Source organism: Channa argus, chromosome 11, assembly GCF_033026475.1.
Source record: "Channa argus isolate prfri chromosome 11, Channa argus male v1.0, whole genome shotgun sequence".
NCBI classification, from domain to species: Eukaryota; Metazoa; Chordata; class Actinopteri; order Anabantiformes; family Channidae; genus Channa; species Channa argus.
In genome coordinates, this window is record NC_090207.1 from 1,368,534 (window position 1) to 1,385,311 (window position 16,778).

Genomic DNA, 16,778 nt, shown 5'->3' on the forward strand with positions numbered 1-16,778 from the left:
TGGTTACTGCTTTTACTGCTCACACAAACAACAAATGATGGTTTACTGGAGAAAAGCAGTGAAGAAGAGTGGGGCATCAAGGGGTGAGATGGTGGCCCAAAGGAGGGGTGGTAGACCTGCTCTGTTCTGAGGTTGTGACATGTTCGTATAGGTTCTTGGCTTCAGTTTCTTGTATGTCAAATAGCGGGTGCTGGTAACCATAGACAGTCTGGAAGCGGATCAACCCTGTGGCCTAGGATGAAAGGGAGTTATGGGCCTACTCAATCCAGACCACATTAATGGCCCACAGGGTCCTGGGAGCAGAGGAGGCATAGCCCTCTCTCTAGATCCTGATGTTATCTCTCTCACTGAGCTTTAGACTGTGGGTGGAAACTTGAGGACAAATTAATGGAGATGCTGAGCAAAATTAGGCTTTAAACTGGGAATTGGGATCTGAGACGATGCTGATTAGACAAGCAGGTGGAGCTGGGATTTTAAGGTTTAAAAAGTAGACAAGCTCTAAATCAGACTTCAGTTAATTAGATAATGTTAGAATCCACCTGCTGGATAGAACAGGAAAACTCTGAAAATACACACATTTACATTTAGTCATTTAGCATTTAGAGGCTTTTTTCCAAAGCGACACACAAGTGAGATACAAGGCAGCAAAACTCTAAGTCAAGGAGAAAACATCAAATCAAAGAGCTATGACAAAAGTCTTACATATTAAGATATTTCTGATTTACCAGTTGCAGGAAAAACATTTTAACTCACGTTACAAAAATATTTTCCTTCAAACAAAATAAATCCTCCATCTCTATGTAACCAGGTCTCTTATTATTTTTGTTGTAATTACACAAAGAGTCTTATGAGTCATTTCTGAAGGTCACGACCTCCAAGTGTTTGTAATTCTTCTTCTATTGTGCCCCTTATAAGTTCTGGAGACCCCTTCACTTCTCCTATTTTGGTTTAATCCCCCTGAGGAAATGGTGAATGTCAGTGGGAGGGAGACTGAAACTAACTCAGCTGAGTTACAATAATCCACTGCCACATTAGTCCCATGGCAGGACAGCACTGATTTATTTTAGCCAACGTTAATGAAGCAAACTCTAAAGCTGCTAACTCACATTTATCTGATCCTAGCTGAGCTAGCAGCAGGACAAACAAGAAACTTGCTAAAAACTCATCCACCCTGTATCACACACAGATGTCTTACCTTCATCCTGCCAATTCAATTCAACAATTCCCCCTGAACAAGCCCTAGGCACCAGTGGAGAGGAAATACCCCCTTAAAACCTCCTGTTAACCTCCAGCAGAACCAGGCTCAGGGTGGGCGGCCTCTGCCTTGACCGGTTGGGATGAGTGGAAAGTGAAGAGAGAAAAGAGCAACAACAAGACATCGTGCAGGTTGGTAGGAGCAGTGTCACGTTCTAAAGGTTTTTAAAGGAAAGTATCAACTGAAAATATGCAGAGAGAAGGAGACTCAAACCCTGACTCCTACAAAATCCCCTTCTTAAATAATAATCCACTACGTTCTGATCTGCATGCAGAGAGGACAAAGATCACTTTCTGGGTTGGGAGAAAAATAGACGGGCGTCCTCGGAAACACAGCTGCTGGGGAGAGAAGTAACAAAGTAACAAACAGAAACTCAGAGAAAAAACTCAAAATCACAGCAAACAGACGACTCGAACTAGAATTTACTTCACAGATTTTTAGGCCAGAGAGACGCGAAAGACGGTCTGGCAGAGAGGGACAGGTGAACGGAGCATATAAAGGGGACGCAACAGGTGGATGGAGTGAGGCTGATTGGGGACCAGGAGACAGAGAAGAGAACAGAGTAGAGAGGAGAGAGAGCTGATCACCAGGGCAACAAGAATCAGCCTCACAGCTGTGACAACCAGTGTTTCCAGGTCTGTTTATCATGTCTGACGATCAAAAAACAGTGTTTTACATTAGGTAATGATTAGTTTAGACATTATATGGTAATGGTGCAGGAAGGGAGAGCGGTCGTCCACCAATGTTGCAGTTGTTGGTTTGATCCCAGCTCCTCCAGTAACATGTCAAAGTGTCCTTGAGCAAGAGACTGAACCCAACTTAGTTGCTCCCGGTGAGTGTTGGCCAGCTGCATAGCAGCTCCTACATCAGTGTGTGTGTGTGTGTGTGTGTGTGTGTGTGTGTGTGTGGGTGAATAAGAAGCAGTGTAAAGCGTTTTAAGAGTCAATAGGTAGAAAAGTGCTAAGTGCAGAACAATTACCATTCACACCTCTTGCTCCACAGTCGCCACTAACAACCCAAATATTCACTTCTGATTGTTGTCAGTTATCATTCTGACAGTTTTACAGGTGTTGTGATCAGCTCATGGCATAAAGCTGATACCTACATATCTATAACTTTATTCAATCCTAACAACATTAGCTCATGTCTCCACATACACTGGTCGTGCATTACAGATTTGTTCATTGCTATGATCCCATAGTTATATTTTTATAAGACTAGGACTTAACTTCTGCTTAAATGTGGGACAGAAAGTTCCTTGTTGATGTGGGAAACAACAACACAAAATATCTCAGTCAGGCTCCATGAGACAGACATATTGTTACAGGCCGACTTGATGTGTTAAATTAATGGAATGATATTACTGCAGCTTTTATTAATAGTAATACTACTAATAATTTCACTTCAAAAACACTACAGTTGTTTATTCTATATTGTTATTATTTGCTGACATTACTGACTTTCATGTTCCATGTTCTAGAGAAGCTGTGTTTACAAGTTTGTCTTCCTGATAATTAGACCCTCAGTCACTTCTCTCATTACTGCTGTAGAGTTTCCTAGATCACACAGATGGACAGCAGATGTCTGTGGGGACCAGTCCACGTATTTACATGGTGCAGATGATTTTGGATCTTATCTTTTATATAACAAAATGGAAAGTACTTCAAACTATTTCATTACATTTTCATACAGTTTGTTTCATCATTAAATCCTGACTTTATATTTTAACGTGTCTTTTGGCAGATTTGTCTTCCTCTTTATCCAACTTCATTCCAGTTAATGTTGAGGGGGCGGCTGTAGCTCAGTTGGTAAGGGCAGTCATCCACGGACCACAAGGTGAGTAGTTCGATTCCCGGCCCCTGGCTATATGTCAAAGTGTCTCTGGGCAAGACACTGAACCCCTAACAGCCCATTCCCCTCCCCAGCTGTGCAGTGCTGGTCCAAGCCCGGTAGAAATTTGGGAGGGTTGCGTCAAGAAGGGCATGCGGTGTAAAAACTGTGCCAAATCAACATGTGGATAATGATTCGCTGTGGCGACACTGAACTCACGGGACAAACCGAAAGGACAAAAAAAAAAAAAATTCCAGTTAATGTTGAATTTCCACAGAACACACATGTTTCCTGCTTCTGGGAGATTTGTAATTTGTTATTGGAACATTCTGGACTGAGTTCATTCACTTTAAACATTCATGTTGTTTAAAGTGGCTCATTACATACAGAGAGTCTGTGTTTAATGATGATCAACGCTTGAGCACAAACGCTGAGCGGGTCAGAACCGAACCAGCAGCAATGTGGAAGGACAGAGGGGAAGAAGAGCTCAGCACAGCACAGCTCTGTGTTTCCCTTTCACTCCATCTAATATCTTATTCTGAGTCCCAGGTTTGGGCCTCTGTATCGTCACCTGAGATGAGTGATGAGTTCTGTTTGCTGAATAACTGTAGAAACACACTGACTGATGTGAACCTGCCTTTATGTCTCAAAGATTCAGAGAAGAATTTACTATCCCAGCAGAAAACATTCCTGGGTGCTGAAGAAAAAGCTTCATATGTCCATGTGAAGAAACCAAATAGCTAAAGAAAGACCTCATGTTACTGGCAGAGACTTGCGGGAGGACGTCATTCCAGACATTCTAAAGACCTGAATTCTGAGATTTTCCTCACAAGTGAGGGGCAATAATCCCATTTCTGAGCTGAGGAAAAGAGGACAAAACATGAGACACTAGAACCCAGGTGATGGAAAGCTCCAGGTTAAAGGGGGGTGAGGTCCTGTGCTGCAGGTCATTCTGACTGTGGGACACTGTGACGCACTGTGTGCTCACGTTGTGTCTTCATATTAATGTCAAAACTTTAGATACAAATATGAACCTGATGGGGACAGGAGACAAAACATGAGACAACTACGAATTTTGGTGATGATAAAGTTGGATGTCCTGCACATGTACCAGGAAAGGTCTGACCCTGTCCCTCAGTTCCGTCTTTCACAAGCTCTGTCTTCCTAATAACACGACTCTGTCGTTAGTCACCAGTGTTCAATTCCTGAGAAAGCTCAGTCAGCAGGAACTGTTGTTCTTCTCTGTTTTCACTCACATTTCCTCTGATTTCTTCTAACTGGGGGGGACGTCCACGTATTCACACGGCACAGATCATTGTGGGTCTTATATGCGACAGAAGTGCAAACAGCTTGTCAGCAACACTGATGGAAAGAGCTGCAGCAGATAAACTGAACAATCTCTTTTGTGTAGTAAAAGTAAAGAAATGCATTCTCCAAAATACACACAAATACTGCAGTAAAGTCCAAATACCTCAGAATTGCACTCAAGTACAGTTTAGTACAGTTCAGTGGGACTTTTGGACTGTTTGGGGAAACAGACTGGAACACAGTGAAACACAGTAACTGTTCATTTGAGTTGAGTTTTATTTTTGCTTCATGATGATTTGATGTTTAAAAAGATGAAGCTCCACTTGTCAGTGCAGGTCAGAACAGCTTCACTTCACACAAACTTCATTCAGCTTATTGTTGTAGGTTTTTTCCTGCTGCCTGTGTTGGTGGCAGAATTCTTTGTTAATATTGGAAAAGTTCAGGTGGAAAATCTCTTTCATTATTTACTCTGTGTCATCGTAGCAGCATTCAAACATACAAACAGAAAAAAAGGAGTAAAAACCAAAGTGACACATCTGGGCTTTAAGTCAGAGATGAAAAATCTCCACTTTATTAATAAACACTTGATTATTGTACAAATCACATTGAGATGATTCTACAAGAAAACTACTGACAGTCAACATGGTTTCTCATAATCATGAATACAGTCAATTTCTAAATGAGTTTTTACAGTGATTACAGTAAAATTATTGAGTGTAAATGCTGTTAAAGTACATATCAGATGTTAGTACAGTAAAAGTTGACATTTAATTATAAACATCTGTAGATTAAATGTATTTGTACTTGGTTATTAATTATATGGATAGAACTATAAATGATGAATCATTAGTATTAAACAGCAGATTATTTTACTTTAAAGTATCATGAGGACGATAACACAAACAAAAACATCACATCCAGTGAAGATGCTGTAGATTTACTCCTTAATATGTTTCTTAATGTCGTTGTAGCTGAAAACCTTCACAGCTATCTGCTCTATTTCACTCTTCTCTCCACACTCCATCAGACAAGCAAACCAACCATCATCCATGTAGACCAGGTCTGAGTAACCACTGGGTCCACGGTTGATGATCCAGGGTTTGCTCCATGTAGTTGAATCATGTGGGGATTCATTCAGATAAACTCCTAAATCTTTCCTGCACGTATCAGTTGGGTGACTGTAGAGCAGCCACTTTGGCTTTTGGTCCTGACCTTCATCTGGAGGTGGAAAGGAAACCACACTTCCCTGACAACCTCCTCTTGTTTCCACCAGTTTTTTAGCAGAAACAAGGGGCTTGAATTCATTTCCACCATCCTGACTGACAGCTTCAACTCGATAACCTCCTGCAGTACGAGCGTTGCAGTAGATAACACTTTTGTCTCCATCATCAAAAAACTCTGCCATCTCACATTCACCTGAGTTTGTCTGAAGCTTTCTACCAAACTTCCATGTGTTTCCCTGATCCTCACTATACAGACTGAGTGCATACTGAGTGGGGCTACAACATTCACTGCAACACCACGAGCAACAATTTTTCAGACTGAAACATAGAGATGTGAAAAAACAACACCAACTCCGACAACAGCATGAAGAATAATAACCATTAACTGGAACAATCAATTTTTCACCATCATGTGTTTGAAGACCATGTCCCGGCCCAACAGCAAATGTTGCCCAGTTCTTACTTTCAGTCTCAATTTCTTTCTGTTTTTCTGACAGATGAGTCACACCACTCCAGCTTTTGCCTGCATCAGTGGATTTGATGTAGCAGATACAGGCCTTGTTCTCGTATTTATTAATCTGCTCGAGCTCTGAGGCATCATCCTTAACAAAGATGAAAAACAGGAAAAGGGCGTTGCTGCTCTTCTCAAACACCGGACAGGGGTTCATAGGACGTGGTCCACAATGCGCCTTTTTCACCACTTCTATTTCTGGCTCCTAGAAAAGTTGTTATTCATAGGTGTGTTCAGAATTGATAACAAAGACTATATAGATGAAGAAGGAAATAATATATTCACAGGTTTAAGATGAAATAATAAAAAACTGCTTGATAAAAATGAAAATATACAGTATTTAGAAGTAACATATTAATTTAAAAATTGCATAGGATCATTACCTCAAATGTCACCGTTTTATCCTCGTTCACTGTTCCTCTCTTCATGACCAGAGCAAATGTGTGGGCATCATCTTTTGTTCTTCGCTTCTCTGCAAAGACCAAAAGGATTTTTTCATTTCTGTCGTAGAAAAGAGCAGGAATCCTGTAGACAGGTTTCTCCTCCATAATGAAGACAGTTGTCCTTTTTCTCTTCAGTTCAAGCTCAGATGAAGGATTTGTGGCCATAGTTACTCTCTGTGTGTAAAATGATCAGTTTATAGGAACAGAGAACAGACAGATTCTTCATCCAAGATCCTCGAAGTTTGTCTGCAGAAGTTTTTATAGATCCAAACTGTGTAAGAGGGAGGAGGAGGAGTTATTGCACAAAGTGAAACTCAGTTTGAGAGCTGAGAACACTTCTTTTTTTCTTTTTTCTATTTTCCTTTTCATAAGACACAGATAATCCAAGAAATCAAAAAGATTCACGTCCACTTCTAATAGGAACAGAGTTTAATGCACAGTACTATTAATAGCAGTAGTACTTGATGGTATTACTTTTTGTACTTTATTTGAAAACAAACTCCAGTTACCACAGTCCAGAAAAAAAGGTTTGGTCAAAACCCTGACTTGAGTTCAGAAATTGGTCACAGTAACTTGGTGGGTGAAGCCGAATCTGCTCAGCAGATTTGGTTCAATAAACCCTGTGTAGGCGTTTGGCAAGCTGCAAACATATGTCTTGTGATGCTTAAATGCTATGATGAAACTGAGGGGGAATCAGTGTACATACTCTAACTCACATATACAATTGTTTGCAACATGCAAGGAGTGAACCTTTTTCACAGTGTTAAATCCAAGGCAGATCTTTTCCCATGGCAGTGAATAAATGCCCTAAGCCTGCTGGAACCTGTGTGTCCTACTCGGATCAGCAACAGGTGCTCTGTTGTTGTTGGAATATTCTGGACTGAGTTTCATATAAAACATTCATGTTGTTTAAAGTGGGTCATAGTCTGTGTTTAATGATGATCAACACTTGAGCACAAACGCTGAGCAGGTCAGAACCGAACCAGCAGCAATGTGGAAGGACAGAGGGGAAGAAGAGCTCAGCACAGCACAGCTCTGTGTTTCCCTTTCACTCCATCTAATATCTTATTCTGAGTCCCAGGTTTCGGTCCAGAGACACATGTGGGGGCTGCTCTGCAGGATACTGCTCACTGTGGAGGGGCAGAGGTTGATGCCATCAGACAAAACTCTGTTCCATAACAAGAGCATTTGTGAAGTCAGAGGACAAAAAGGGGACAGACGTCTGAGCAGCACCTGGTTTCTATCTGTGCACAAAGCCCATAGATTCCTACTGACGATCGATGTGGATTATTAGAACGTGAACACACTCATTTTAACTACTTTGAAACTGTGTACAGATCAAACATGAACCAGGTTCTGTTGCATTTTAGTGATGTGCAGTTGATGAATAACAGCTACTTTTATTATTTGATTTGATTTTTCTTGTTACTAGTTTCAGAGGAGGCTCTGTTGTATTTGTTAAAAACTGAAGTTATTTTTGAAGCATAAATTTCCAAACAACAAAGCAGCTCTAACAATTCCTTTAATTTGTCACAAACCTGGTTTTATTCACACGGTGTAAATACTGCATCTTTTCATTCTTACATTACAAAGTACAATATCAGATGTTAGTACAGTAAATGTTTAAAATTGTTAGAGCAAAAACCAAAATGAAATTGTAAACATCTGTAAATGAAATGTATTTAAACTTGGCTATTAATTATAATGGATGGAACTTAGTATAGCTGACTATAAATCATGAATCATTGGTATTAACAGGTTATTTTACTGTAAAGTCTCATATGAGGACAAAAAAACAGAAAGAAACAACAGCCACAGACAAATACTTCAAATCCAGGGTGTAACTTAAGAAAAACAAAATGTTTTTTTATGTAAAACTGGGTGGAGGCAATTTCTCAGAAGATGGATCATGGACAACATGATGTCACCTCCTCCTTCTCTATACCTTGCTTGACTTCATGGTAGCTGAAAACCTTCACAGCTATCTGCTCTATTTCACTCTTCTCTCCACACTCCATCAGACAAGCAAACCAGCGATCATCCATGTAGACCAGGTCTGAGTAAACACTGGGTCCACGGTTGATGATCCAGGGTTTGCTCCATGTAGTTGAATCATGTGGGGATTCATTCAGATAAACTCCTAAATCTTTCCTGCACGTATCAGTTGGGTGACTGTAGAGCAGCCACTTTGGCTTTTGGTCCTGACCTTCATCTGGAGGTGGAAAGGAAACCACACTTCCCTGACAACCTCCTCTGGTTTCCACCAGTTTTTCAGCAGAAACAAGGGGCTTGAATTCATTTCCACCATCCTGACTGACAGCTTCAACTCGATAACCTCCTGCAGTACGAGCGTTGCAGTAGATAACACTTTTGTCTCCATCATCAAAAAACTCTGCCATCTCACATTCACCTGAGTTTGTCTGAAGCTTTCTACCAAACTTCCATGTGTTTCCCTGATCCTCACTATACAGACTGAGTGCATACTGAGTGGGGCTACAACATTTACTGTAACACCACGAGTCACAGCAAGAATAACCATGAACTGGAACAATCAACGTACCATCGTGTGCTTGAAGACCATGTCCGGGTCCAACAGCAAATGTGGCCCAGGTCTTCATTTGTTTCTGGATTTCTTCCTGATTTTCAGACAGATGAATCACTTCACTCCAGCTTTTCCCTGCATCAGTGGACTTGATGTAGCAGAGACGAGCCTTGTTGTCGTAGTGTCTTATCTGCCTGTGCTCTGAGACGTCACCTTCAACAAAGATGAAAAACAGGAAAAGGGTTTTGCTGCTTTTCTCAAACACTGGACAGGGGTTCATAGGACGGTCTCCATGATCGGCCTTTTTCAGCAGTTCTATTTCTGGCTCCTAGAAAAGATGAAATAATTAAAAATTGCATGGATGAAAATGAAAATAATATATTTACAAGTAACATAGTAATTAAACATTTGCATAGGATCATTACCTCAAATGTCACTGTTTTATCCTCGTTCACTGTTCCTCTCTTCATGACCAGAGCCAATGTGTGGGCATCATCTTTTGTTCTTCGCTTCTCTGCAAAGGCCAAAAGGATTTTTTCATCTCTGTCGTAGACAAGAGCAGGAATCCTGTAGACATGCTTGTCTATGGGAATGAAGACAACTCTCTTTTCCAGTTCAGAATCAGATGAAGGTTTGTTGGACATAGTTGCTGTCTGTGTTTCAAATGATCAAGCAGTTGATAAGAAGGGAGAACAGACAGGTTCCTCATCAACGATGCTTAAATGTTGCCTCCTGGGTTTTTTATAGAGCCAGACTGGTTGTGAGGGAGGAGGAGTTAATGCACAAAATAAAACTAATCTAATGTTTGGAGATAAACCTCTTTACAGTTCCTGAGAAACTTCCTGATATCCTGCCACCTGAAAAGCCATCTGTTTGTGATAACAGCTGGACTTACAGATGCTCTCTGCCTTGGAATTTGGATGTGTGCTAGTAGTTACATGTACATTGCAAATTATAATCAAGGTGAATAAGTACTGTAAACCATCATCTCTGTATGTTTCTCTAAATTAACTGTTTTGAAGCCTTTGCACATTTAAAACCTTTGGTTACTGCTTTTACTGCTCACACACACAACAAATGATGGTTTACTGGAGAAAAGCAGTGAAGAAGAGTGGGGCATGAAGGGGTGAGATGGTGGCCCAAAGGAGGGGTGGTAGACCTGCTCTGTCCTGAGGTTGTGACATGTTCGTATAGGTGCTTGGCTTCAGTTTCTTGTATGTCAAATAGCGGGTGCTGGTAACCATAGACAGTCTGGAAGCGGATCAACCCTGTGGCATAGGATGAAAGGGAGTTATGGGCCTACTCAATCCAGACCACATTAATGGCCCACAGGGTCCTGGGAGCAGAGGAGGCATAGCCCTCTCTCTAGATTCTGATTTTATCTCTCACACTGAGCTTTAGACTGTGGGTGGAAACTTGAGGACAAATTAATGGAGATGCTGAGCAAAATTAGGCTTTAAACTGGGAATTGGGATCTGAGACGATGCTGATTAGACAAGCAGGTGGAGCTGGGATTTTAAGGTTTAAAAAGTAGACAAGCTCTAAATCAGACTTCAGTTAATTAGATAATGTTAGAATCCACCTGCTGGATAGAACAGGAAAACTCTGAAAATACACACATTTACATTTAGTCATTTAGCATTTAGAGGCTTTTTTCCAAAGCGACACACAAGTGAGATACAAGGCAGCAAAACTCTAAGTCAAGGAGAAAACATCAAAGCAAAGAGCTATGACAAAAGTCTTACATATTAAGATATTTCTGATTTACCAGTTGCAGGAAAAACATTTTAACTTATGTTACAAAAATATTTTCCTTCAAACAAAATAAATCCTCCATCTCTATGTAACCAGGTCTTGTTGTAATTACACAAAGAGTCTTATGAGTCATTTCTGAAGGTCAGGACCTCCAAGTGTTTGTAATTCTTCTTCTATTGTGCCCCTTATAAGTTCTGGAGACCCCTTCAATTCAATTCAATTCAATTCAACTTTATTTATATAGCGCCAATTTACAACAAAGTCATCTCAAGGCACTTTACAGAATAAAGTCCAGACTACACAAGTATGTAGAAGCAACCCAACAAATCCCCCTTGAACAAGCCCTAGGCAACAGTGGAGAGGAAAAACTCCCTTTAATGGGAGAAACCTCCAGCAGAACCAGGCTCAGGGTGGGCGGCCATCTGCCTTGACCGGTTGGGGTGAGTGGAAAGTGGAGAAAGAAAAGAAAAGAGCAACGAAAAGCAACAACAAAACAAAAAGCAACAACAAAACAACAAGAAAAGCAACAACAAAACAACAAAAAAGCAACAACAAAACAACAAGAAAAGCAACAACAAAACAACAAAAAAGCAACAACAAAGCATCGTACAGGTTGTAGGATATAGAATTAATGGTATACAGTGGTGACAAGTAAATGTATAGAGAAAAGCTAGTTCAGGTTGAGTGAGCAGTTTAACTATAAGCTTTATCAAAAAGGAAGGTTTTAAGCCTAGTCTTAAAAGTAGAGAGGGTGTCTGCTCCCCGCATTTTGGATTGGAAGCTGGTTCCACAGGAGAGGAGCTTGATAGCTAAAGGCTCTGCCTCCCATTCTACTTTTGCAAACTCTGGGGACCACAAGTAGGCCTGTATTTTGGGATCGAAGTGGTCTAATCGGGCGATACAGAACTATGAGATCTTTTAAATATGATGGAGCTTGACCATTAAGAGCTTTGTATGTAAGGAGGAGGGTTTTGAACTCTATTCTAGATTTTATGGGACGCCAATGAAGAGAAGCTAGTGAAGGTGAAATATGATCTCTCTTTCCTAATCCAGTCAGCACTCTTGCTGCAGCATTTTGGATTAATTGAAGGCTTTTTAGGGAGTTACTAGGACACCCCAGAAGTAGGGAATTACAGTAGTCCAACCTAGAAGTAACAAATGCATGGACCAGTTTTTCGGCATCACTTTGAGACAGGATGCTTCTAATTTTAGCAATGTTCCGTAGGTGGAAGAAGGCTGTTCTAGAGATTTGTCTTATATGTGACGTAAATGCCAAATCCTGGTCAAAAACTTCTCCTCTTTTGGTTTAATCCCCCTGAGGAAATGGTGAATGTCAGTGGGAGGGAGACTGAAACTAACTCAGCTGAGTTACAATAATCCACTGCCACATTAGTCCCATGGCAGGACAGCACTGATTTATTTTAGCCAACGTTAATGAAGCAAACTCTAAAGCTGCTAACTCACATGTATCTGATGCTAGCTGAACTAGCAGAAGGACAAACAAGAAACTTGCTAAAAACTCATCCACCCTGTATCACACACAGATGTCTTAACTTTATCCTGTCAATTCAATTTAACAATTCCCCCTGAACAAGCCCTAGGCACCAGTGGAGAGGAAAAACTCCCTTAAAACCTCCTTTTAACCTCCAGCAGAACCAGGCTCAGGGTGGGCGGCCTCTGCCTTGACCGGTTGGGATGAGTGGAAAGTGAAGAGAGAAAAGAGCAACAACAAGACATCGTGCAGGTTGATAGGAGCAGTGTCACGTTCTAAAGGTTTTTAAAGGAAAGTATCAACTGAAAATATGCAGAGAGAAGGAGACTCAAACCCTGACTCCTACAAAATCCCCTTCTTAAATAATAATCCACTACGTTCTGATTTGCATGCAGAGAGGACAAAGATCACTTTCTGGGTTGGGAGAAAAATAGACGGGCGTCCTCAGAAACACAGCTGCTGGGGAGAGAAGTAACAAAGTAACAAACAGAAACTCAGAGAAAAAACTCAAAATCACAGAAAACAGACGACTCGAACTAGAATTTACTTCACAGATTTTTAGGCCAGAGAGACGCGAAAGACGATCGGGCAGAGAGGGACAGGTGAAGGGAGCATATTAGAATCAGAATCAGAATGAACTTTATTGCCAGGCATGTTTACACATACTAGGAATTTGTTTTGATGACAAAGCTTCACAGTGCAACAGAATGACAGTGACAATACAAGAACAAATACAATACAATACAATACAATACAATAATATAATATAATATAATATAATATATAATATACAATATAAAGATAAATGCAAAAAGCTAAACAAAATGTAAAATTGACAAATGTGAACACAGTAGTAATGTGTGCAACTTGAAAAGTAAATGAGTGTGAATTTTAATTAGCTTATGTGCAATAGTGTTATGTGTTCTGTGATGGTTAAGTGTTCATGAGGGTGATTGCCTGAGGGAAGAAACTGTTCCTGTGTCTGGTCGTTCTGGTACTCAGGGCTCTGTAGCGTCAACCAGAAGGCAACAGTTCAAACAGAGAGTGTGCTGGATGTGAGGGGTCCAGAGTGATCTTCTTTGCCCTTTTCCTCACTCTGGATAAGTACAGTTCTTGGAGACTGGGGAGGGCTATACCAATGATTCGCTCAGCAGTCCGGACTACCCTCCGTAGTCTTCTGAGATCAGACTGGGTAGCTGAGCTGAACCAGACAGATATAGCAGTGCAGAGGACGGACTCTATGATTGCAGAGTAAAACTGTTTCAGCAGCTCCTGTGGAAGGTTGAACTTCTTCAGCTGGCGAAGAAAGTACAACCTCTGCTGGGCCTTTTTCACAATGGAGTCAATGTGAATGTCCCACTTCAGGTCCTGGGAGATTGTGGTGCCCAGGAACCTGAATGACTCCACTGCAGTCACAGTGCTGTCCATGATGGTGAGTGGGGGGAGAGCAGGGGGGGTTCTCCTGAAGTCTACGATCATCTCCACTGTCTTGAGCGTGTTGAGCTCCAGGTTGTTAAGGCCGCACCAGACGGCCAGCTGTTCCACCTCCAGTCTGTAAGCCGACTCGTCACCGTCCTGGATGAGGCCGATCAGTGTGGTGTCGTCCGCAAACTTCAGGAGCTTGACAGAGGGGTGTTTAGAGGTGCAGTCGTTGGTGTACAGGGAGAAGAGCAGTGGGGAGAGAACACAGCCTTGAGGGGTGCCGGTGCTGATGGTGCGAGTGCTGGATGAGAGTTTACCCAGCCTCACTAGCTGCTGTCTGTCTGTCAGGAAGCTGGTGATCCACTGACAGACAGAGGAGGGCACGGAGAGCTGAGTAAGTTTGAGCTGGAGGAGTGATGGGATAATGGTGTTAAAAGCAGAGCTGAAGTCCACAAACAGGATCCTCACATAAGTCCCTGATCTGTCCAGATGCTGTAGAACATAATGTAGTCCCATGTTCACCGCATCGTTCACAGACCGATTTGCTCGGTAAGCAAACTGCAGGGGGTCCAGTAAGGGTCCAGTGATGTCCTTCAGATAAGCCAAAACCAGTCTTTCAAATGACTTCATGACCACAGACGTCAGAGCCACGGGTCTGTAGTCATTAAATCCAGTGATTTTGGGTTTCTTTGGGGCCGGAAAAATGGTGGAGCGTTTAAAGCAAGCTGGGACTTCACACAGCTCCATTGATCTATTGAAAATCCGTGTGAAGATGGGGGTCAGCTGTTCAGAACAGGTTTTCAGACAGGCTGATGACACACCGTCTGGGCCTGGTGCTTTACTTCTTTTGTTCTTTCTGAAGACCTGACGCACATCATCTTCACTGAACTGAATTTCAGGTGTGGGGGGGACGGGGGTTACCGGAGGTGTGAATGATGATCTTTCAAACCTGCAGTAGAACTCGTTCAGATCGTCTGCCAGTTGTTGATTCTCCACAGAATCAACAACTGTCTGTCCAGACGGAGGATGAGTTGCTAGAGGAGAACTGTTTCCGAAGTTTATCAGAATAATTCCTTTTCGCTACTCTGATCTCCTTTTCCAGTGTGTATTTGGCCTGTTTGTACAAGACCCTGTCCCCATTTCTGCGAGCATCTTCTTTGGCCTGACGGAGCTGGCTGAGTTTTGCAGTGAACCATGGCTTGTTGTTGCCCGTTGGACAGAGTGATATGCATCTTTTATTGCAGTGTAACAGTGATCCAATGTGTTACTGTCTCTGGTGGGACATGTGACATGCTGTCTGTATTTTGGCAGTTCACGTGAGAGAATTGCTTTATTAAAGTCCCCGGGAATGATTAAAACAGAGTCCGGGTGTTGTTGCTCGCTCTCTGTGATCATATCAGCGAGTAACTGTAAAGCAGAACTCACGTGCGCTTGCGGAGGGATATAAACACTGACTAGAATGAACGAGCAGAACTCCCGCGGTGAATAGAACGGCTTACAGTTAATGAAGAGTGTTTCAAGATCGGAACAGCACATCTTCTTTAACACAGTCACATCTGAACACCACCTGTCGTTAATGTAGAAGCACGTCCCACCGCCGCGCGATTTCCCAGTTGATTCAGCGTCGCGATCAGATCTTAACAGCTGAAAGCCCGGCAGACTTAACACGCTGTCCGGAATGGCGTCGTTCAGCCAGGTCTCCGTGAAGCACAAAACAGCCGAGTTGAAGAAGTCCTTATTTGTCCGGGAGAGCAGAAGAAGTTCGTCGGTTTTGTTGGGAAGAGAGCGAAGATTCGCCAGGTGGATGCTAGGCAGTGGCGTTCTCAGTCCGCGCTGTCGGAGCTTCACGAGAGCGCCAGCGCGCTTCCCCCGTCTGCGCGTCCTGGAGCGCCTATACAGCGCAGCCGCTCCACCGACCACAACATTGAGCAAAACGTCTGAATACTCGAAATCTGGTAAAAGATTTTGTGGAGTGTGCTGCCTGATGATCAGCAGTTCGTCCTTGGTAAAACTGATCATGTTAGAGTAGCAAAAAACAGGAAAAACAAAACAAAACAAAAACAGTACAAACACTGGAGAGCTAAGCACCGTAGCTGCCATTCGCGGCGCCATCTCAATACTTATCATCAGGTGGATGGAGTGAGGGTGATTGGGGACCAGGAGACAGAGAAGAGAACAGAGTAGAGAGGAGAGAGAGCTGATCACCAGGGCAACAAGAATCAGCCTCACAGCTGTGACAACCAGTGTTTCCAGGTCTGTCCATCATGTCTGACGATCAAAAAACAGTGTTTTACATTAGGTAATGATTAGTTTAGACATTATGTGGTAATGGTGCAGGAAGGTAGAGCGGTCGTCCACCAATGTTGCAGTTGTTGGTTTGATCCCAGCTCCTCCAGTAACATGTCAAAGTGTCCTTGAGCAAGAGACTGAACCCAACTTAGTTGCTCCCGGTGAGCGTTGGCCAGCTGCATAGCAGCTCCTACATCTGTGTGTGTGTGTGTGTGTGTGTGTGTGTGTGTGTGTGTGTGTGTGTGTGTGGGTGAATAAGAAGCAGTGTAAAGCGTTTTGAGTGTCAATAGGTAGAAAAGTGCTAAGTGCAGAACATTTACCATTCACACCTCTTGCTCCACAGTCGCCACTAACATCCAAAATATTCACTTCTGATTGTTGTCAGTTATCATTCAGACAGTTTTACAGGTGTTGTGATCAGCTCATGGCATAAAGCTGATACCTACATATCTATAACTTTATTCAATCCTAACAACATTAGCTCATGTCTCCACATACACTGGTCGTGCATTACAGATTTGTTCATTGCTATGATCCCATAGTTATATTTTTATAAGACTAGGACTTAACTTCTGCTTAAATGTGGGACAGAAAGTTCCTTGTTGATGTGGGAAACAGCAACACAAAATATCTCAGTCAGGCTCCATGAGACAGACATATTGTTACAGGCCGACTTGATGTGTTAAATTAATGGAATGATATTACTGC

General features: G+C 42.2%; 3 protein-coding genes across 10 annotated transcripts in view; all 3 read right to left on the reverse strand.

Moving 5' to 3' along the window:
• LOC137135790 (uncharacterized) overlaps positions 1-16,778 on the reverse strand; it is a 191,457-nt gene that overhangs the window by 72,671 nt on the left and 102,008 nt on the right. The gene's annotated exons all lie outside the window — the stretch shown is intronic.
• LOC137135796 (sialidase-3-like) lies at positions 4,911-6,823 on the reverse strand. Its single transcript, XM_067520384.1, has 2 exons — positions 6,511-6,823; positions 4,911-6,332 (listed from the first exon to the last, which is right to left on the reverse strand). Exons 1-2 carry the CDS (start codon positions 6,733-6,735, stop codon positions 5,331-5,333), a joined length of 1,227 nt encoding a protein of 408 aa, XP_067376485.1. The 5' UTR covers positions 6,736-6,823; the 3' UTR covers positions 4,911-5,330.
• On the reverse strand, positions 8,106-9,810 carry LOC137135797 (sialidase-3-like). The gene is made up of 2 exons (XM_067520386.1): positions 9,538-9,810; positions 8,106-9,440 (listed from the first exon to the last, which is right to left on the reverse strand). The coding sequence occupies exons 1-2, from the start codon at positions 9,754-9,756 to the stop codon at positions 8,478-8,480; spliced, it is 1,182 nt and encodes a 393-aa protein (XP_067376487.1). The 5' UTR covers positions 9,757-9,810; the 3' UTR covers positions 8,106-8,477.